The 21,765-nt window shown below is 39.5% G+C and overlaps 2 protein-coding genes across 2 annotated transcripts in view; one reads left to right on the top strand and one right to left on the bottom strand.

Moving 5' to 3' along the window:
- The window catches only part of mnat1 (MNAT1 component of CDK activating kinase), a 35,327-nt gene extending 20,130 nt beyond the window's left edge, over positions 1-15,197 (bottom strand). Inside the window, exons 1-6 of the mRNA XM_024266431.2 lie at positions 14,967-15,197; positions 8,490-8,642; positions 8,035-8,108; positions 6,204-6,307; positions 5,559-5,699; positions 3,840-3,971 (exon numbers count right to left, since the gene is read on the bottom strand). Coding sequence (XP_024122199.1) covers positions 3,840-3,971; positions 5,559-5,699; positions 6,204-6,307; positions 8,035-8,108; positions 8,490-8,642; positions 14,967-15,055 — 693 coding nt within the window. The 5' untranslated portion in view covers positions 15,056-15,197. The remainder of the gene's footprint in view (positions 1-3,839; positions 3,972-5,558; positions 5,700-6,203; positions 6,308-8,034; positions 8,109-8,489; positions 8,643-14,966) is intronic.
- Positions 15,198-16,280: 1,083 nt separating this feature from the next.
- six4a (SIX homeobox 4a) lies at positions 16,281-20,672 on the top strand. Its single transcript, XM_024266420.2, has 3 exons — positions 16,281-17,157; positions 18,378-19,078; positions 19,930-20,672. Exons 1-3 carry the CDS (start codon positions 16,424-16,426, stop codon positions 20,538-20,540), a joined length of 2,046 nt encoding a protein of 681 aa, XP_024122188.1. The 5' UTR covers positions 16,281-16,423; the 3' UTR covers positions 20,541-20,672.
- The last annotated feature ends 1,093 nt before the right edge of the window (positions 20,673-21,765 follow it).

Genomic DNA, 21,765 nt, shown 5'->3' on the forward strand with positions numbered 1-21,765 from the left:
GTGTAGACCGCTAGCGTGTCATTGAGTCATTGTAGTGCGACAACTAGAAAAGCAACAACAATGAATGTCATCCAGCAGCTCGTCTTTTCCTTGCTTTACTTCTGGTATATCATATATAACAGGAATTTAATGTTGTTTGAAAGAAGATTGCAGGCAACTAAGATGAAGACCGCTGTTGGAAATGTTAGCTTAAATAAGAGCTTTATTGGCGCTTTCTGATTGGCGCTTTCACTTTCTGCCAATCAACGGGTGGCAACAACGGCTCAACATCACTTTTCAATGAACCTACAACAGATGGAGGCCATCAAGAGGTATGGTTCGATACTGTTTCATGGTTGTATTTTGCAATGGAAACTCTCAAAATACCGAACCGAATCGTTCAGTAGAAACGAGGCTTTAATGCTCCAACACTCAATGAAGCGGTGTGGCTCTATAGTTTTTTGTAAGGATTCTTGAGCGCTGTATACCACAAAAAATTGGTTTGAGATCAGTAAGCACAACCAGAATTCATACATAAAAGTGCACTGTCAATTTTAAAGAAAGTTAACAGATTTAAGTGCACATTATGATCCAGAAAATATGGTAAACAGTGTATACTTGTATAGCACTTTTCTACCTTCTTAAAAGGCCCAAAGCACTCTACAGTTACAGTCCCATTCTCTCATACATAAACACATTCACACAGTGATGGTGGCTCTGCTGCCCAACATTGGAACCAACCTATAACCACCAGGAGTGGGATCACTGCTGACTGTTTAAAATGAAGTGATATAAATTGAATAACAAACATAAATCATATTTCTACCCATAAATGTAGGTGGCAAAATTGTTTGCAATAAAAAAATGGTCCAAATGTTTCTAAATTGGTACAACAAGACTTTAATATTTTCTTGGAATAGCACATTCTAAAGACAGTCTTTTTATGATAATAATGAAGTTTGTTTAAATAAATTTGATCTATTTCGCTTGATAATGGCCCAACATACAATATTTATTAATATAATGGTGGTCTAACTTGTTATAACTACATATAAATATTAGGGGTGTGTATTTGCAAGAGTCTGGCCATGCGATACATATCGCGATACACGTCTAACCCTACGATATGTAACACGATATATCTCAAGACTTTACCACAACAATTTTTCACAATTTTCTTTAAAGAGTATGATTTAGAAAAAAGATCTACCTGAATATTAATGCAGCTTTCATTTTAATAAAACTGTAAAAATGTATTTTACTTAATGATCAAAACGCTAAGAACTGCAACTGTATCTCATACACAAGATGCTTTTACCCAAGGAAATGAATGCTGCTTTTCTTTAGGTAAATTACAAATGTAAGACGCTGAACTACATTTGCTTATAAATAATTAATGAAAATATCATCTTCATATACATTTTAAATCGTTACAAATATCACAGAATGGAATATCCCAATATATCACAGAATCAGTATTTCCCTACACCCCTAATAAACACGAGAACAAAAACAAATACTTTTGTTTTTGTTTTTTTATTCTGATGAGAAATGTGAACCCCTTTGTTAAAAGAAACCACAACTTGGTAAATAAACGAATTCAGAAATCTGCAGGATTCCACCAATCTGTGCTGAAACCCCACCAAGTCAAACAGAAGTCCTGCTCTGAAGTGAAGGAAATCCAAACCCACACATTCCCCTGACTCAAGTCCCTCCATCCAGCGGAGCACATGTGTGGGGAGAGTTTTGCTCCACCAACACTCTATAAGGAGCATAGGAGGAACCATAAAACAAAAGGGAAGTCAAAGAAATAATTTATTCTCCTGGATCTGTAATTGATTTTTTTATGGTGGCACATTTTTTTGTATGTCAAATGTTTGTTTCAGCCTTTAGGTGAGCATGAGACAGATATCTCTCCCACGCACCACTGAACTGTGGGAAGACAAGCGTACCTCATGGGGGTTGCAGGGGAAGGGGTGGGGATGATGACACAGCCTATCTCATCCAAGTAAAATGAAAATAAACGACTGGAAATCTGAACGAGAGCCAAGTAGAAGGTCTTTGCAGACATGATGGGTAGAGGGCTGCACAGTTAGAGCAACAACAGGCCTGAGCCCCCCATGCTCCGTTTCTGTGGGATCAACTGCTTGCACAGAGGAATGTGATGACACGACGGTGGGGTCAAGGGAGGTTTTTTAACTGAAGAAGCCCCAGACACTGAAGAAGATCCTGTTTGAAGGTCTGAGCTTTATCAACACGACTGTCAACAAGTTCTCCACTTATATCAGGACTGAACTGAAACTCACACCAGATCTGCAACTGGTTCTCCTATCTCCTACGAGTCATTCATGTATAACTACGTCATCTTGACCAACATGGCCTCACTGTTACAGTCTACATTGATAGTCAACAAGAACGTCACTTCCATCCCAACTCTGAGTAAATTTATATGACTATGCTACAAGAATACACATACTACTAAAGCAATTATCTTAGCAAGGAAGTTTCTTTATTTTTTAATCAATAACTCATTCGTCTAACATCAACAAGACATTGGTTGGTCTGGTCTATTTAATGATTAAACCTTAGAAAGGGTATTATGGCCTTTAGGTGTCACCACAGCAAATGATCTGCCACCATCTAATCCTCTCTTCTGGATCCTTCTCATTCACACCAACCACCAATGTCCACCTTGACCCTAGAACAGTTTTGCTTTAAAAAGTTAAAAGATCCTTTTTACTGGGTAATTTTTACCCGATATAACATACCCAATAAAAAGTATTTGTCATAAAAAATAGATCAAAATATGACGACACATGATAAATTAGAGTAGTTTTCTTTTATATTTAACTGTGGTTTATGTAACCAAATTGAAAATAAAAATATAGGAAGATCCTAAAAACATACTCATAATTTTTGCTAAAAAATTTAGTGATTTATAATAATAATAATAATTATAATAATGATACTGGAGACTTGGCCTTTGGCCCACCCATTCTTGGGATATGTAAGACTTATCCAGGGACTAATGACATTCCGAAATGGTGATTTTCATATTGAAAATAATGTGAATACTTTAGCTTGGATTAAAATTACCGAGCAATAGTGCTCTAGGGTTAAAGCCCCACTCCAATTGTCTTTTCAAAAGTGTTCTTATGCCATTTTTAGGCAAAAACAAGAAAAAAACTGCAATTTTTTAGGAAATAGTTTCTGCAGAGTGGCAGTGGTTCACCTCTGTGCTTTTAAATAAATAAAACTTTAGAAGGAAATAGAATTTAAAACTATGATTAAGTATTAACGTAGGTTTAGAAATCTGTATCCAAATTAGATTTTTTTTTTAAATAAGTACAGCAGTCATGCACTCCTCCTTATTTCCTCTTATATGTGATGAAGTAATTTATTAGGATGCATTGAAAAAACAGCACGTCATAAAATTTGACCTATAAAAATGTGTAAGTGTATGCTGTTTATGGCTTAAACAACAAAGAGAAACGCAAAATAATGATTTTTTTTAAAATGCATTCAAGTATATTTTTGGCATGTGTTTAGTTTTTTGTGTGACTTTAATGTGTTCTTTAGGATATTTGTTATTATATTTGCTTGAATAATGCATAAAATGCTCTTTGTCAATGTCTATAAAAAGTTTTAAGAAATTATAAAGTCTATCCTCCACATGTTCAGCTTTTTTGTGGTGGTGTATGACTTGAAACTTGTTCGTGTCGCTCTCTTCTGCTGCTTTAATCTGAGGCGTGAAGACTCTACTGAAAGGCCTATGATGCTGCAATCCTTTGACATTTACTGACTTTGGATTAAAATATTAACAAATCTTACATAAAAACTTAATTTTGAGTTGTACTCACCATTTGAATTCCAGTTGAAAACAAACTCGTAGGTTTTACGTTTTGCTTCTGCTGCTCAATTTCAGTCTCCAGCTGAGCAGCACGGACTTTGTGCTGGGCGAGCAAAAGAGTGGCAGGAAGCTTAGACTGTTCCTGGAGAAACAAAGAGAATTTAGCTTTTTATTAGCAGTTCTTTATTATCAAGCTTCAGCTTAAACAATAAAAGCAGTAAACTCATTCTAGAAGATTCCTCTCTACATGTAAATAACCATCGGAGTAAGGATACTCCACACTTACCGTTTGATTTAACGTATTTTTATTGCGTTAAAAAATGTTTTCTGTTGTAATTTTTCTGTATCTTGCAAAAGCAAAGTACATCACTTTGTATATGCTAACAAATAAACCCTGTTTTTGAGGTATAGTGTGTGGGCTTTTTCTATAGATCTTCTAAAACATAGCTTCCGACCTTACATTGAAATGATCGTTGATATAACTTGATAAAATAAAATATTTAAATTTTTTCTTTTTTTTATATTAGAATATTTTGTGTATGTTTTCATAAGAATTTTCACATTTGTTGTATTAATTTTCGCTTAGAAGTACCATATTTTCTGGAGTACAAGTCGCAGGTTTTTCTTCGTAACTCGGCCGGTTTGGTACTTATTTGTACATTTTTTTAACATATGTAAGCTCATATATTTCTTATTTCCCAACTAACAACCAATTGCCCTGAAGTGGTTGTGTCTGTCAAAAGAGGCAGAGGACGCAAAGAATTTTGTCTTCCTTTATTTTTTTGCTGTCTTTACTTTTACCTTGATAGCACTTTGGTCTTTTGTTGTAAAGTGTTTTAAAAATTAAAAATATAATAAATATCACAGTTCAAATAATCACTAAAATATATAAAAAATAAAAAATGACACATTTTATCATCACAAGTTCTCCATATCATGCAAAACTTTAAGCAACATACATCTAGAAAATGTCTGCACCAAGACGCATTTTACTTTTAAATAAATAAGGGAAATGTTTTTTAAGAGTTAAAAAGAAGTGCACAAAAAAACCCCAATGTCTATAAATTAAACATATTGCAGTCTGACTTTCAACTTCCATAAATCCAAACAGTATAATTGTAGATAAATAATTTAGGCTCAATGATGGATGTCATTCTAATCTTTTATTAGAAAAGGATCGTTTGCTTTGAAAGTTCCCAGTGATGCGTTTTATTGATCAGTTAAAAACTCCTCCCGGAAATATCAGCGTGGAATCTAATGTACGAGCAGATGAATGTTTCGAGTGTCCGAGCGCTAAGCCTTCTGACCGCAGAGACATACACCGATGTTGGGGTTAGAGACTTCCCCACCACCAACCCCCTTGGTGTGGGAGGGGGGGCATGCAAGAGGATCTCATCTCCCTACAGTCAACAGGCGCTGTGCCTTAAACAAACAAACAACAAACTTAGTTTGCTATCTGTGATGGTCTTTCAGCGGGGCGCCCTGCAGGAACAATACCCTTCAAAGCCCACGGGTCAACAAAGTGGAGCCGATGGGCTTTTAAATCACAGAGGTGGAACAATGTAGGCTAAAGCACAACCGCTGAAAATAAGCTTTTAATGATCTCACTGCCGGGAACCCCCAGGCAAACAGTATGTTAGGGATGAAACGTACTGTATGTCAAGAGGTGGCTTGTTCTCTGCCAGTCTTTTGCCTTAAATATGGATGTGTAAAGTTATCTGTTTCTCACCAGTTCATCCAGAAGAGCCTGTTTGCTTTTCCTCTTGGCCTGCAGCTGTCTCTGCTCCTCCTGCAGCACCTCCAGCCTCCGCTGTTCATTGCTTTGCTGTTCCAGCAGCAGCAGCTCCTCCAGCTCTTCCTGCTCTCGCGTCTGCGAGCAAATGTTAGGAAACAATAAGTGCACTGTACATTGAGATCTAAAGAGATAATAGTGCACCCTCCTGCACTTATTTACACCCAAGACTCTAAAATGGGTGCATCCTCAACAGTAATGTGTAAAGAACACCCATTTCTGCACCCAAATATTAAAACTATTTGAAAGAAGTGACCCACAAGAAGGAGATGATTCATTTAAGAAGTTTGCAATAGCCTGAAATGTTCTAACACAGCACTTCTCTGTGCTTTTCAGATGAATTTCAAAGTTGTGTGGTTGGTTTTTTTCCTTTAAATCAGAAAAAGTTGGATTTCTTGGAAGTGAGTCATGCAGATGTCTGCCAATCGGATAGTCAAAGATTCAAATTGCTTGGTAATCACTGTGTCCTTGGGGCAAGATAGTTAACCCCCAATGCTTTAAAGCATAAAGTCACTTTGAATAAAAGTGACTACTAAATAAAATATAAATGTAGAGGGGAAAAAATGACTCAGAGATACATACAAGCTTTGCTTTATTCCGCTGGATGACATCTTTGTTTTCTCTCTGGTATTGCTCCATTCTCAGTTTGGTGTTTTCCACATCAACATTGTTCGTCAGGTTGTACACTACAAATATAAATAGAAAAAAAAGGAAATGAGGGCTCCTCAACCTCATCCGGATCTACACATTCTCACTCCTCACTCCCATATATGGATGTATGGTTCGGGCCCCCTTCATATCACTTTTTGACATTTTGGGTGTCCCCAACTCGTTGTTTTTTTGTCGTGCTGGCTGTTCCCATTGAATCATGGGTCCCCAACCCTCGGGACGTGGTATCGAACGCAGTAACGGACGCAAAACTGGTACCGAGTTAGGGTTAGGGTATCAGTACGGCTCGTATCCCGATACTGGAATGGTACCAGTCAGGTTGAAGATGCCTGATTAGCATATGCATTTTTTCCCTTTCCGCGACCCAAAACCAAACGGCCCACAGACCGGTGCAGGTTCGCAGTCTGAAGCTTGAGGAACCCTGATTTAATGGGAACAGCCAGCCAGTCAAAAAAACGACAAGTTGGGGACGCAAAATGGCAAAACGTGGCGCGGGGGTGGGGGTTCAAACCATTCGTTCATATATGACGAGTGAGAATGCGTTGGTCAGACTCAACAATGTTCAGTTAAAATATAAAAATTAACAGCTTTAAACTAAGTGTAATAGCATTTCACAACATCTACAAGTAACATTAACTATACAAAAAGAAAAAGCTGAGATTTTGCTCTAGTTTAAGTCAAACTCATTGACTGTGTATGAGAACTGGACAGAGGGAGTGTGATGTCACCAATAGAAAGTGACTCCAAACAAATGAAGACAATTCAATAATCATTTTTTTGGAGCCAGACGATGTCAGGAATTAGGTGCAAGTCGGTCTGAGTCAACATTTCTATGGCAACCACTCTAACCAGTCAGGAGTGAGCTTGTTGGAAGGCCACACCCCTATCACTTGAAAGCGGGAGAATCAGTCAATCAAACATTTTGAACATTTAATGTGAAACCACATACTTTTATTGAGGCGTCTGATTGGTCAGTTCCTAACTTGAAACAGAACAAGAATGCTTTTTCTGACAAAAACTATGACTGAAAAATAGCTGCTATTACTCAGTAGAAGTCTATGGGGTTTTGGCTTCTTGGAGTCAACAGGTACTTCCTGTTTGGATTTTGGGGTGGGGTGGCACTCACTCCAGTTCTAATATACAGTCAATAGAATAAAACCGTAGAATGAAATGGAAACATTTTTTCCCGAATAACATCCACTTTTTTCAAGGATTTAGGATGTCAAAGACATTGTGCAGCAACGGTTTGCTTGTTAAAAAGAAGTCATGAAAGATTCAAAGGCAGTTTGACTTCATTTGGAGGTTTGTTCTTTCATCCCTACGTTCAAAAACCACTACAGTGGTGACTTGACAGATAAAAGGATTTGAAAATGAGTCCTCCTGGGCTTTGGAAGGCTGTGATGTCTTAATGGGTTAAAGCTTTCACAAATGTCTTCTTAAAAATAATAGTCGCTGGAAAAATAAATAAATAAGTAGCTTTTGGGTAGTAAAAGCAGAAGCACAGGTGTTCAATGGGATGAACAAATTAGCATTAGGAGTGACAGGCCAACCCGTGCCCTGTCCCCCCAATAATGACAAGCTACACAGTCCTCAGAGAGCTGCCAGTCAAGACGTGTCAACACTGGCAGAGGTGCTCCCTAATCCGTGCCCCTGGCTGGCACTAATCCCTTTAAAAACACCCCAGAGTGAAGGGGAAATAATAACACTTGTTTTAGGAAGAGCCTTTCAAGCTGGAACCCCTTACCTATGTCCTCCACTTGCTCCAGATAATCGTTGTATTCTCTGAGGCTTTGGAAGTCACACTCCCTCTTGTTGTAGCTGCAGAGGAAGAATAGGGACAGCCGTGTAAATAGTGGAGCCTAACGAGAGCCGACATTTATAGCCTCCATTAAATCAACCGATTTATAATACCATTTCTGCATACTGCCTGTAAGACACACATTAGAACATCAATTAAGGGGTATTAAAAAAAAAATAAGAGGAGAAGAGCAGGACCGGGGAGGGGCTGCGAAGTAAAATCTGGCAGAGAAAGAGCCAACCCATTTGAAACCCCCCAGGGAGACTCATTGTCTACAAAACAAACAGTGTAATGACAAAGACAAAGGCAGTTTAAGAAATGGGAGGAGGGATGGTATAGCACATAAACACACAGAACCACACCCCTTCACCTCACAATCTCAAGCCCCCCCCTTTACTCACATTTTCATGACCTTCTTTCGGATTTCCACCTCCTTGTCGACGGTTGGGTCCTCGAAGAGCTGCACCCGAAAGTTGTTCTTCCTCAGTGGCGTGTTGCATTGCACACAGTTGCCGGCGCCGCGCACAAACAGCATCTCCACGCAGTTCTCACATCTGTATAAAAACACAGATTACAATCCAGAAAAGCAAGAAGTTCCAAAAATGACCCACCAAAGACATTGACGTTAACGTGTCTGAGTGAGGAAATTCAGTTTTTTTTCTACATTTGATAAGCATCATCAGGCTGAATGGGTGATTATGGGGCATTAAGATGTTTCCTCGGAGTGCCTAAAGATGACTGGGATTATGATTGGAATGTCAATTAGGATGACTCAAACTCTGAAACAAAAGGAAATGAGTCTCACACCCGATGAGTGGAGCGTCTGTCTGCACTAGAAACAACAATTTAGGCTTTTCTACCAAATTACATCAAATATCTAAACAGATAGAACTTAAGAAACACTTTTTCCTATTTGAAAAATTCTTTACAAAATATTCTATGCTTGTCCAACTGAAATGATTTCACGTCAGCTGGAAGTATAGTTAAAAATCTTAAACAAAACTAAAACAAAAAAATCGATTTGAATATAAAGTTTAAAAAAACCCACATTGGTGTTATAAGGTTGCATTTCTATAAATAAAAATGGCATTAAAACGTTTTTATTTTATTTCAGTAAGTCAAAATAAAAATATAAACTCAAACTATAGACATTTTTACACTAGAAATGTTACATTCCAGCTGTTTTTTCCCCTGCTAATTTGGTATCACTGCCTATGTTAAAAATCAATTTACTATGTCATGATTTAATTTATGGTTGTGTTCAATATCAAAACTGATTTTCCTTCTTAAAAAAATTCTAATTTGCATAGTTCTGTAAGAGACATCCCGGATGAATAACTGTTTCAAAACAAACAAAAGGTGGAACTTCTGTTACAAAACCTCAAATGTTAACATTTAAAGTTGACAGCTAAGCTTTTTTAGAACCAAAAATAAAAGGAACAACTAAGTTAAAAGTTAAATTCATACATTTGGAATTATTCCAGTGTATTTCCATTTAATATTGCTAATAAAGAACAACATTTTGTATTATATGACATCTGATTATAGAGAACATTTTCCTTTTTGAGTGAGTCACACTGACAGTTTATTTTAAAAAATTAACAATTCATCATTTTGACAATTATCCTAGCAGTTCACTTGATCAGTTTTTTTGTTCATTTTTAAATCTAACATTCACTGATCACATTATTGTTCCAAAATAGAAAACTTCACGCACAAAATAACTCAATGAGTACATTTCCCATAAGTCCTGGCACCTTTTTTCCTAAATATGTAACTCAAGAACTACAGAACTCTGTGAGCTCTTAGCTTCTCAGAATCCTAAACTTCACTAATTTAATACAATTCATTTAAATGTATAATGGAACTGATTTTAAGCTAAATTTAGAATCTAGAAACTAAAAGTAGAAAAGTTGCCAACCAGTCAAACTACCTGTTAAGGTAAAACATATTTCCCAGACTCTGACAAACTTTAAAATGTGTTTTCTTTGAAATTCACACAAATTCTTGAAAAAACTGACTCGTATTTTTAATGTTATCTGCATTTCCAAGACCAAAAAATCCACTTTATTTGGTTCTTGTGGTCTGGATTCATTCCAAACAAAAGAAAAACACAGAAACTTGTTAAACAGAGACGAGGATTTTTTAGCTCACATTTATTCTTGATAGTAATAATATAAAGTTATTACTTCATTTACCACAATGGCAAACTCAACAGTTAGCCAGCCCAAGGTAACAGACGTGAAGCTGTTCATCAGTCGTACCTTTATGCCGGCAGACGTTTACCCATCAAACATACTTAAAGGAAGAGCAGACAGCAAAGATAATTGGGACTGACCATTAATTCCCCCTCCAACAGGTCAGAGCCTGGACAAACGTTTGCACAGTATGCTCTTTTTTTGGCAGAGAAATCCACCTTGCTGCCGGTGACACTAAACTGGACGTGTGGTTTACTGATCTGTCTCAGAAAATTCAAGGTTTACCTGTTCGTTTCAAACTGGGACGTTCCCAAGGGAATGTGTCTTTAAGAGCACTATGGTCACCATGCAAAACGTTTCACTTCATCAGCACAACTCGAAGCTAAATCAGCTCGGTAAGAAAGTGCACAGACTTGGAATTTGTCTGTTTACACCTCGCGTTTCTCATAAGGGTCAAACAAGCCCAACCTGCTGAGTGTGACGCCAAGCTTTTCACAGCTGTACAACAAAAACGACTATCGCGTCCAATTTGGCTGGGCTTTGATGAAACATTAAAAATGAAAGCTAAACTACAGAGAGGGACATGTGTTCTGTCCAGTTGGTGCTTCCGAGCGTTTAGGAGCCCCCACTCAAGTACACTTTGGAGGAGGCAGATGTTCACTGGAGCCTCGGGCTACAGGAGATCTATAGGACTTGCCATATGGAGGTAGACGAAGGGATTCGGCTTGTTACCACAGGCCCACAAAGAAGCCATTCATCAACACAGGCCGAGGAGTGCAGCATGGCTTGCCCCCCTGCCCCATAAATGGACCACACAACAGAACTCCCCCAAAAGGGAAATCCTCCAAAGCAAAAACGTGTCAAATATCTTCTCTGCATTTCGATTTTCACCTAATTTTAGAGCCTCTTCTGAGACCATTACCAAAATGTGTCAAAAATTATTGATAGTTCTGTTCACCTAAACTGAGAAACAGTGAAAAAGACAACTAAAAGTGTGCCATCTCAGCGTCCCAAAACCGCTGAGAGCTTCTCCCTCTTTCACCTGTCCTGCTTGGAGCTCAAGCTCCTATCTCTTCATCTGCAGCTGTCAGCAGGTCACAGACGCGGGTGGTAATAGGAAGGCAAACAGGGTCCTGGCTCAGCAGAGACTCACCTCCCTACAGTCAACCTTACCACCTTCTTAGTGACATTCCCCGTTCGTTGCTTTGTCCTCTTTTCTCATGCTTGCAAAAAAGAAACAGCACCATAAACAGTTATTTGATGTTTTTAGCTTCTACCACTTTTTTTTCCAAACAAGTGACTAAAAGTTCAGATAAAACAATGCTGGTTTTTGGGTGATGTTTTCACCAGCTAGAATCTCTTGTAGTGAAATCTGCAACATCATAGTTGAAAAATGCCAAGACCAAGAAATTTTGCTTTCTTACAAGTGTGATTGAGTATTACAAAAACAGGTAGTTCCACTAGTATTCTGAACAAAATACAATCCGGTTTTTCTACAGTCACTTTTTCTTAAAAAAAAAAAAAAAGGAAAAAGATGTTTCTTCACTGGATCTGACCTGTCAAATGCAAAAGGACATCAGCCTAAAGCCATTCTGCTGAGGCAATAAATAACACCTCCTCAAAAAAGAAAATACTCCTGGTGACAGAAATACAAAATGTGCTGCATTGGAATTTCAATTTAAAGGTGCAGACAGACTTGATTAGACAATGTTAAAGTCCCACTCTTATACATATATATATATATATATATATATAGATATATAGCCAAAATCAACAAATTTTAGCCACAATCAATAAATATATTTTGTTTATTTATGACAGATTTTCTCCAGAGCAGCAGAAGTTTAAAAGAAATTGTCCCTCTAAGTTGACAGCAGGATTGTTGGTGCGAAAATTAGCCTCTGCTAATTTACCATCAACCCTTTGTTTACGCTCTCTCCCGCTATCTTATAGCACCTCACCAGCCCAAGCTAACCCTAGCGTAGCAGTTCAGAGCCAGATTGCAGCTCGGATGAGGAAAATAAAGATGTTAATGGATCTATTTGTCTGCAAGTGGATGATTCAGGCTGAATCCAAATTATTCCCCTACAGCTTCTCCCTAGCCCTCTAATTATAGGGGCATTTGAAGAGGAAGGGGTGTCCGAAATAGTTTTTAAAGGGGTTATGAGAGGTCATCAAGTGGGAGTGCCGATTATTAATAAAGAAATACTAAGAAACACAGTTGGAATCTTAAATTCTTTTACATATGTCCTCTATCATGAGAAAAATGGAACAAGAACATGTTAAAAATGCTAAAAACATGATTTTCATTGGAGTGGGTCTTTAAAGACTAGAAACAGTCACATGAAAAAATGCATGCACCAAAAAAGAAACGGTTTTACTAGTTAAGCCATAAATGAATGATTTACATTTCAGAAAAAGATTTTTATTTAACACTTGTGTTTGTCCTACCAATAATCCAATACCAAAAAAAGCAAGTTTTATACTTATACATTTAGTTTGATTATTCCTTCAAATAGTTGATCATATCTGCAATAACAATAGTCACTGCCTTCTGATCAATACTGATAACCGATTGAATTGCATACCACTACAACCTGGACAATAAGATGACAACATAACGGTTAAACTGAAATTCACACAGTAGCACGGGACTGCAGTGGGGGGTTTGTGCCCCAAATGCCATCAGTGATGGAAAAATACATTTGTTTTTTGAGTGTTTAAGGAGGTGCAGAACTTCCCTGGTGCACCATCTCCCACACACAAAACCAAGGTGACCTGAACATCACAACGAAGTGCTTCTCTGCAAAATGATCGTATTTATTTTTAGCGTGCATCTCTGGATCCAAACAGTAGCGGTGTGTTATAAGTGTGGTGACCTGATGACAAAGCACGACCACTTCCTGATGGGACAGTCAATAAACAGTCAGGGTCAAAAAGACATTATGCTAACTCCATCACTGCATTATGCTCATAGAGAAGGTTTACCCTTCACCTAACTACGTTCCAAAAATACTTTAATACAGTTATTGCACTTGCAGAAAAAGCATATATTCTATTTGCGCAACAAGCAAAACAATTTTGAGCTTAAAATACTTCTGAAGGTTGTTTTCTAACCAGACTTTAATGACAAAACATGTTTTCCAAATTATAACAAATCATAAAATCAGTGCTAGTATTTGACAGTTGTGTAAACATCGCACAGCAGAAAGCACAAACTACACATTAGGGATGCAACAATACACTTTCTTCACGATTCAAACCTTGATTTCTGGGTCCCGGATTTGTTTCAGTTCAATTCAAAAGATGTTTTTTTTTTTGCACAAAAAAGAAAATTCAGAAAAAAATCTTTTTTTATTTTAATTTGCTAATAGGCAAAAAACAATTAAGGAAAAAAATATTCATTTAGCTCATACTAAATCTGGTGTAATGTGAAAAAAAACAATAAATATTTCTTAAAGTTGTGATGCATCATTTGCCGTGGGCGGGTCAAAGTTTCCCTTCTCCGCTACTGTACGGCTAGATAACTTCCATTCTGCTCACCTTCTTTTTTTGCCACACTAATGTTAGCTTGGGCTTTTGAGGTGTTATAAGCTAGCGAGAGAGAATGTAAACTAAGGGTTGATGGGAAATTAGCAGAGTCTAACTTCCGCATAAACAGTCCCTCCCACAACTCAGAGGCAAATTTCTAATGAGCTCCTGCTGCTCTGGAGAAAATATTTCCTTAAAAGCCAAACAGGCATTTTAAGCTGGTTTGTTTTTTTCTAAAAATTGAATAATTATAATTAAAATACCACTGGGAATTATTTTACAATTGAAAAAATATAGCTGGAGTGGGACTTTAAATGTAAACCTAATGGTATACAGTAGGGATGCAACGGTTCAACGGTGTAATGTATGGTTCGGTTTTATACAGAGACCTGTGGCGCCCCTACTACACATTCATCAATAATTAAACTTAAATCCATGCAGAAGTAAGAAAGTTTCACTTTAGACAAATCAAAACTCCCTGTTGGACTTTTGTCGGCCTGCAAAATAAAATAGAAAAACTACAAATTGGTATTATTTGCAGCTCAGAGCTCACTTTAGTATATAGTAGGTAAGTTTCCATCAACACTTTTATATACATGGAGTAACAAACAATGAGCAAAAATAGGACAATTAAATAGACATTTATACATATATACGACAAGAATTACCATATTTAATTCTGAAAAGATCCTTTTGAATAGGATTTACTATCTTGTTTTAAGATGCTTGTTTTAACAGTCAAAGAACTGTAGTAGATGATAAGGAAATTATTAATTTAAAGCCCTTAAAAGAAGGTACTTCCTAGCTAATATAACATAATAATATATGAAGGTTCTAAATTTTGGACTTTCATTTTATCCGACTATTTGCTTGGGTTTTATATATGTTAAAATATGGAATTAAATGTATTTTGATGCTGGCACACATGGATTGTGGAGTCAGTCCTCTACCTGTACTGCACTGGCAGAGCATTATAAATTCACTTTTTAAAATGCAACATATTTTCAGAGCAAAATGTGTTTCTATAAATATATTATTGCATTGTTTCAACGTTTTTTTCTGAATTTGTGTAGCTAAACCAGTCAGACCGTTTCTGTTTTGTGTTAACCTGCTCCTCTTTTAAATTAAAGCACTAATGAAAAGACTCACAGCGTGTGTCCGCAGACGTTCACCATCAGCTTCAGCGAAGGGTTCCTGTACTTCGTTGTTTTGCATCTCGGACACCCCTGGTCGTCCATTTATTTTTTTAACTTAATCACACGAATCAACGAGCCTCAGAAAATGATCAACAACTAGCTAAAGTTGCTTTCAAGCCGGCGGACCGCTGTGTTACACTCAAATGGGTCCGATGAGAAACTCAAGAATGCGGCACACAATAGTTCCTACACACCGAAAAACTTTGTTGTCAGACCGTGAGTCTCGTTATATGTTGGTAAAATGTTCAAAAGAAATGCGTTTTTTCCCCTTTCCTTCCCTTCCCTTTCCTTTTCTTTTTCTTTCTTTCGTCTTCTTTTTTTTTTGGCTAAATAATAGTGACTACAGAATTTTTGTCATATTTTGGTTTCTAAAACAGGTCAAGTTAATGTTAAATGGAACGTGAATAATAATAATAATAATAATAATAATAATAATAATAAACATTCATTTTTTGCATAAAATCACAATGTTTTTAAAGTAAAGCTAATAATTATGTTTGAATAGTTTAGGTAGTATTTTAAGTTTTTATTTTTATTTTTTTATTTTTTTTTTGCTCCTACATGATGACAAAACTTTATAGTTGAAAAAAATTATGAATATTTGTAGACTTTCAAAATATTTAAATCAGCCACAATATTTTTTGCATATTTTCAAAAATGTGTGGATATTTACAAATTGAAGACGATTCAGTGAGGTTTGAGAAAATCTAATCTGTGTTTTTCTGAATTTTAAAATGAATTCTTTCTAGATACATTTGCAATAGTAACTTTTTGAACAAATAAAACAAAAAAATAAAGATGTGGAGTTAAGAATAAATGTTTGCCCATTTATCTAAATTTAAAACCACGCTGAGTTTTAGAAATATTACAGTAACACATATTTAATCCAAGATATGTGTTGAGAATAAAATGTCATCTGATTCATATTGGAACAGAGGAGAAAACTGTGTTAGGCCGTTCATTTTAAATGCCATTAGGGTGAACACTAAATCTGATCTCCAGCCTTAGATTTCCCACTTGGATAATAAAAGTAAAAGTTTTGGTTCAACAAAACATGAAATTCTCTGCTTCAGAAAGAGACTCGAATCCACGGTTTTTGTGCAGGTGAAGCTCGGGACCAGCAGCCTGGATGAATGACAGCTGAAAACCAAACATTTGTGTATGGATCCTGCTTGCTCCTCCCTTATGGGCGCCCTCGCTGGCCAATAGCGTGGCTCTCCTGCAGATAGCCCCAACTGTGTCTCCCTCTAGCTCCAGTCCCCGCAGAGTAAAAGTCACGTTGGAAGGAAAACGGGAGAGAGATATCTCCTTACAGCTGCTGTCAGATATCCGATCGCGTTCGCATGGCGAGGGGGTAACCTGATCGAGCTGGGAGGAGTGACTCTACAAGGGAAGGCTTGAACAAAAAAAATGTCTTCTTCTTCTGCCGGAGAGGTCACAACAGCAAATGACATCAAGAGGGAAAATGTGAAGGAGGTGGATACACGGGAGTGTATCAAGCTTGTGGCGCTGGACGCAGCGGAGTTGTCCATGGAGCGCGCGGCTCCCAACACTGACGCGGTGCGCACAGAGCTGTTGGTGAGCGCCGCTTCCTCTCTTGCGTTCTCTCCGGAGCAAGTAGCGTGCGTCTGTGAGGCGCTCCAACAGGGGGGCAATGTGGACCGGCTGGCCAGGTTCTTGTGGTCTCTGCCACAGAGCGACCTGCTCCGCGGCAACGAGAGCATCCTAAAAGCCCAAGCTCTGGTCGCGTTCCACCAGGCTCGGTATCAGGAGCTTTATAGTATTCTGGAGAACCACAGTTTCAGTCCGTCCAACCACACCTTTTTGCAAGATCTGTGGTACAAGGCCCGGTACACCGAGGCGGAGAAGGCGCGGGGAAGACCCCTGGGCGCCGTGGACAAGTACCGGATCCGGAGAAAGTACCCTCTCCCCAGGACTATCTGGGACGGCGAGGAGACAGTTTATTGTTTCAAGGAAAGGTCACGAAACGCGCTGAAGGATCTCTATAATCAAAATAGGTACCCGTCTCCAGCTGAGAAAAGAAACCTCGCCAAGATAACAGGACTCTCCCTGACCCAGGTCAGCAACTGGTTTAAAAACAGGAGGCAGAGAGACAGAAACCCTTCGGAGGCACAATCAAAGAGGTGAGGCGCACTGCAGACCCTTTTTTCCGGACACAAATTCACAATTTAACCAAACAAATTCCGTGCGTAAAAGTCAAATTAGGATAAACTCGTTCTTACGAGTTCAGGAAGACTCCTTTGATTGTTTCCAGGGAGGTCAGATCTCTTTTTAAAATGCTGATTTTGACTAAAAACTGTTGATGGTTGAAAATACAAAACGAAATTTCGTTGAAGCACGCTTTTAATGTTTTGAAATATGAAGCTGTTGCCATTCAGATCCGGTTTCAACTGAAGCGGGACTAAGAGTCATGGAAACCAAAGGTAACAAAGTAACAAGATCCCACACTCCAGTGATCGGCCTGGACGCGTTGAGATGCCAACTTTAACGAAAAAGTTCATAAGTTGACTTTAAAAGGGCGCGTTTCCCCCCCTCTCTTTTTCCCCTTCCTTACTAAAGTGCAGGCGGTGCGTGCGCATGCCCACAGCTCATAAATCATTTTCATAATCACTTCTCCCACCCCCCCTCTTGGACCAAAAGGGTCTCAGAGCTTCCATCAGCTCCCCGCGCTTCATTTCATAATTCCCCACACAAACAGACTGAGATGAGAGGGCGATTCTTTCATGTTCCTCTCTCTCTGTGGGAACAAAGATGACGCACACCTGGCGGAGGTGACCCCTTCTGTCCCGCTCTTTCAAACGTGCGCGCGCACCGACACAAGCGCAGACTTTATCAAGCTGCAAAATCAAGAGATCTGTTTACTTTACGTAGATTTTTTTCTCTTTGTTCATGCGTGTTTGCGTAAAGAAGCAATCACACTTTAATCCATAACTGAAAAGTTGCTTTGATATAAAAACAAAACATTGAGAAGTGAAAATGTTGGTTGTAACATTGAGTTAGAGGGGAAACAAATACAAGCTGAATGCCATTTGTTTTGTCAGGCTACAGCTTTTTTTTCCTCACGAGTTTATTGCACCAAATGGTCACAGGGTTGTTGATGGTGGTTGTCAGAGCAGCTCTCCATGAGGTCACACTTTCAAAAACAGAGCCTGCTCTTCAAAGGTGTGTAGTAACACACAACAACAAACATACTCTAAAGGAAGTCTGATTATGGGAATAAAATGAGCATTGAATTAAAGACTAAAGTTTTTTTTAATGTGTAAAGTCTTGTTTTCTGTTGATTTTTAAAGAATATAAAAAAGTTTGAATATGTTCTGATGTGTAATTTCCTGTCTGTCCTCAGTGAGTCGGATGGTAATCACAGCACAGAAGACGAGTCCAGTAAAGGCCAGGAGGAACTGTCCCCTCGGCCACTCTCCAACTCGTCAGATGGAGTGATAACTCATGGGACCCTTCCCATTCAGTCGGGACCTCTGGACAGTGGGGTTGTTATCCAGCAGATCGGGGACATTAAGGTGCCTCCAGGATCCGGTGGTGGCGGCCTGTACAATGGAAGTCTAGCAACCAGTAACACACCCTCCACTGTCTTTCACAATGGCGGTTCGTCTTACCTTTCTTCCCCTGGAAACATCCTCTTCAACGGGCTCAACCTGGGCATTCAGCCCTTGACGTTTAACCCACTGCGGTCGTCCAGTGGGGTGCTTTTAAGCGGCTCTGGGGTGGACATGCAGATGCAGAGTGGACAGGAGAAAGGACTGGGCAGTGGCGAGGAGTCCTCCTTACAGTACCACTCCTACTCTGGCTGCGTGAACGGGGCAGACGTGAAGGCGGAGGGGGTTCACACCATGGCGGTCCAGAATGGAGCCTCGTCTGTGCTGACATTCAGCTCTCCATCAGCTGCTCTACAGCTGGGTGGCTACAATCTAGTCCAGGTACCGAGTGGAGTGTCAGACAATGATGGCGGCTCCCTGCTCAACAGCGATGTGGGTCTACCTCCATTGCAGCTTTCCTCAGCGTCTTCTTCCTCAACAATTACAGAACAAGGTGGGTTCAGGTGGAAACAGAAGACCTTTACCGAGGCAGAATAAACATATGTTGCTACATTTGTTTCATCTGTAACCTGTACATAGGGTTGTTTAAAAACAGATTTAACATCTTTAAGTCTTATGACAGGTCACTGTTGTCCTTTGCCCTCCTCAAATGTTTCAGTGCAATGCTGCACGTCCCCAGTGGTCAACAAATTTGTTTTATTGCTTGCTTGTGTTTGGGCCACAGCCCAAGGGCCTGATACATAACACAGCCAAGAAGAAACCCACACGCACACACACATAGACATATATATATATTTATAGTAGTCGTTGGTCTTTTTGGAGCCCCAGAGATAAATAAAAAAACAGGCCCTGAAGTCGCCATCACTCATCTCTATTACACTCTTGATCACCAGAGCAAGGAGGGGAACGATGAGGAAACACATTAACACAAAAATAAACCATTCCAGCAGGTTATTTATCCAAGTAGGAATTGAAAATTCTAGATTTCTTGTGTTTTGGTGGATTTCCTTAGCTTAAAAGTTTAATATCTTGGAGACAATTAAAGTCAGTTTTGGGGATAATGAAAGTACTTAACCCTCGTGCTCTCTTATTGGGTCCAGATGACCCCACCCTAACATTTATGTGTGATCCCTCTCATGACAAAGGTGAACAGGATTTTATATCTGCCACGGACACCAGTGAAGATAAAAAAAACCCTTGTAAGAAAAGTTCAGAGCGCTGTCTTGTGGGGTCCAGATGACCCCACTTCTAATGTAAATTTGAGTAGGATAGCACAAGGGTTACAAGAATGAAATATCTGTTTAACATCATAACTTGTATTGATCTTGTGCTGTGGTGCCACAGGTTCCATGCCTCTGAATAATGTAGCGGTGACCTCCTCGAGCGATGACTCATTCCAGCAGCAGGACAAGCTGACCATGACGTCTCTGCACCACAGCACCATCCTCTACAGCATGAGCAGCAGCGCCCAGCAGCCAATCAAGAAGGAGCCCTTGGAAGCGGGCATGTTCTCCTCGTACCACCACGGGCTCCACCTGAACCCCGGTGGTCAGATCAGCTACAGCGACCCCAACTCGGTGGAGATCTCCTCGAGTCACAATGCCACCTCCACTACTGATGCTGTCAGCTCGTCCAGCCCCGAGCCAGAAGTCTACACCACCCTGACTGTCAGCACGCCTCTGATGGCTCAACCAGACCCTAACAACCACCACCTCCAATCCACAGAGTACCTCAGGACCCACGAGGGCCGGCAAGGGGCCTCATCATCACACCTGATCGGCCCCGGCATGAACAGCAACTATATGAACCTTCCTGACAGTAAAGTGGATGGATCGGGGTCTGGAGGCATGAATGAAATGGTGCGGGCGATGTGCGGCGAGATGGAAACAGTGGGAGGGAAGGAGCTAGCCAAACTACAGACAGTGCAGATGGATGACGACATGGCTGACCTCTAGCCCTGCATCTGACCCCTCACAGAGGCGCCTCACAACCTCCTGAGCAGTGATATGACGATTCTTTTTACTCTTATGTGTGAGTGTGCGTGTGTGTTTTAAACCCTTGAATTTCCTTTAAATTATTTGCATTTGTTTGATTTTTTTTTTACAATGCACTCCTGTCAGAAAAGAGCCCTTTGAGCGGAGAAAGAGGCACATTTCAGAAGCTCTATTCATGAGACGGACCCAGAAGGAGTCGCCGTATCTGTTTGAGCATTTTTATAGACAGCACCTGCTACTTCCTGTTGAGTGGATCTGATCTGCAGGAGCAGGTGCTAGAATGCCTTTGGTCACGTGACCGGGATGTTCCTCCAAACTAAATGCGTCATGTGGGTCAGACCAAAAAGGTCATTCTGGAGCGGGGAGAGCCGGTACAAAAGTCGCCAGTCAAAAAGCTTCGCTGAAGGACTGAATGGAGAATGGGTCAATAAACACTCAAAAGCTGCTGATTTTGAAAACAAAAAAGTGTCCTTCAGGAAGCACTTTAAATTTTCTGAATGGGTCTCTGTTCACCACTTTGTGCTTTGTATCTTTTAAAACAGTGAAGTGGAGCTGGAAGTGGTGGAAAAGTGAAGATGAATGTGCCTTTCTGCTTCTTAAATCCTCCGTAGTGTTGGTTGGTTTTAGCATTTGCACTATACCATGACATAAAAAAGTTTCCGCCTCTCTGCTGAAGGGTTGGTCCACATGTGACACCCCTCAACAAATGCACAATCTCACAGTTCCGGCTCCCAGTAGAAGTGTCATCCATGACCCTTGATGCAAAGATAAAAATGGAGATCTCGTGTTTTTACTTTTTTTGTTGTATGTTTTGTATTTGCTGCAGCCTGTAAAGGAGATATGATGTCATTGTACCATAGCGAGTCTCATCGATATGATGCAAATGTCACTAATTATTTACGACAGTTTTCTTCAAAGCCAACTGCTCACAAATATAATGTGTGCACTTTTGGAGAGTTCAAAGAACAAAGGGAAATGAAACAGCCGTTTTATTGTCCCTCCGCACCAACAAAAAGATTGAAATCCTTTATCTTTGCATGGTATCACAAATGTTTTGGAAGCAAGTGCATTTCTTGTTTTTTACTGCTTTTTTTTATTGTGCAACTCTAAATGTGAGCTCAGCGAGCAGAGGAGATTTATCACCGCCGCCTCTGCTGGCACGTTTTTGTCAGAGAGGGCGAGCTTG

The sequence above is a fragment of the Oryzias melastigma genome, linkage group LG22, assembly GCF_002922805.2.
Source record: "Oryzias melastigma strain HK-1 linkage group LG22, ASM292280v2, whole genome shotgun sequence".
In the NCBI taxonomy this organism is placed as follows: Eukaryota; Metazoa; Chordata; class Actinopteri; order Beloniformes; family Adrianichthyidae; genus Oryzias; species Oryzias melastigma.

What these genes read in the sequence shown, in the direction of transcription:
- six4a (XM_024266420.2), top strand. Translation starts at nt 16,424, where the DNA reads ATGTCTTCTTCTTCTGCCGGAGAGGTCACAACAGCAAATGACATCAAG. An exon ending in TCGGAGGCACAATCAAAGAG is followed by an intron (nt 17,158 to 18,377) that starts GTGAGGCGCACT and finishes GTCTGTCCTCAG; the next exon opens with TGAGTCGGATGGTAATCACA. An exon ending in CTCAACAATTACAGAACAAG is followed by an intron (nt 19,079 to 19,929) that starts GTGGGTTCAGGT and finishes GTGGTGCCACAG; the next exon opens with GTTCCATGCCTCTGAATAAT.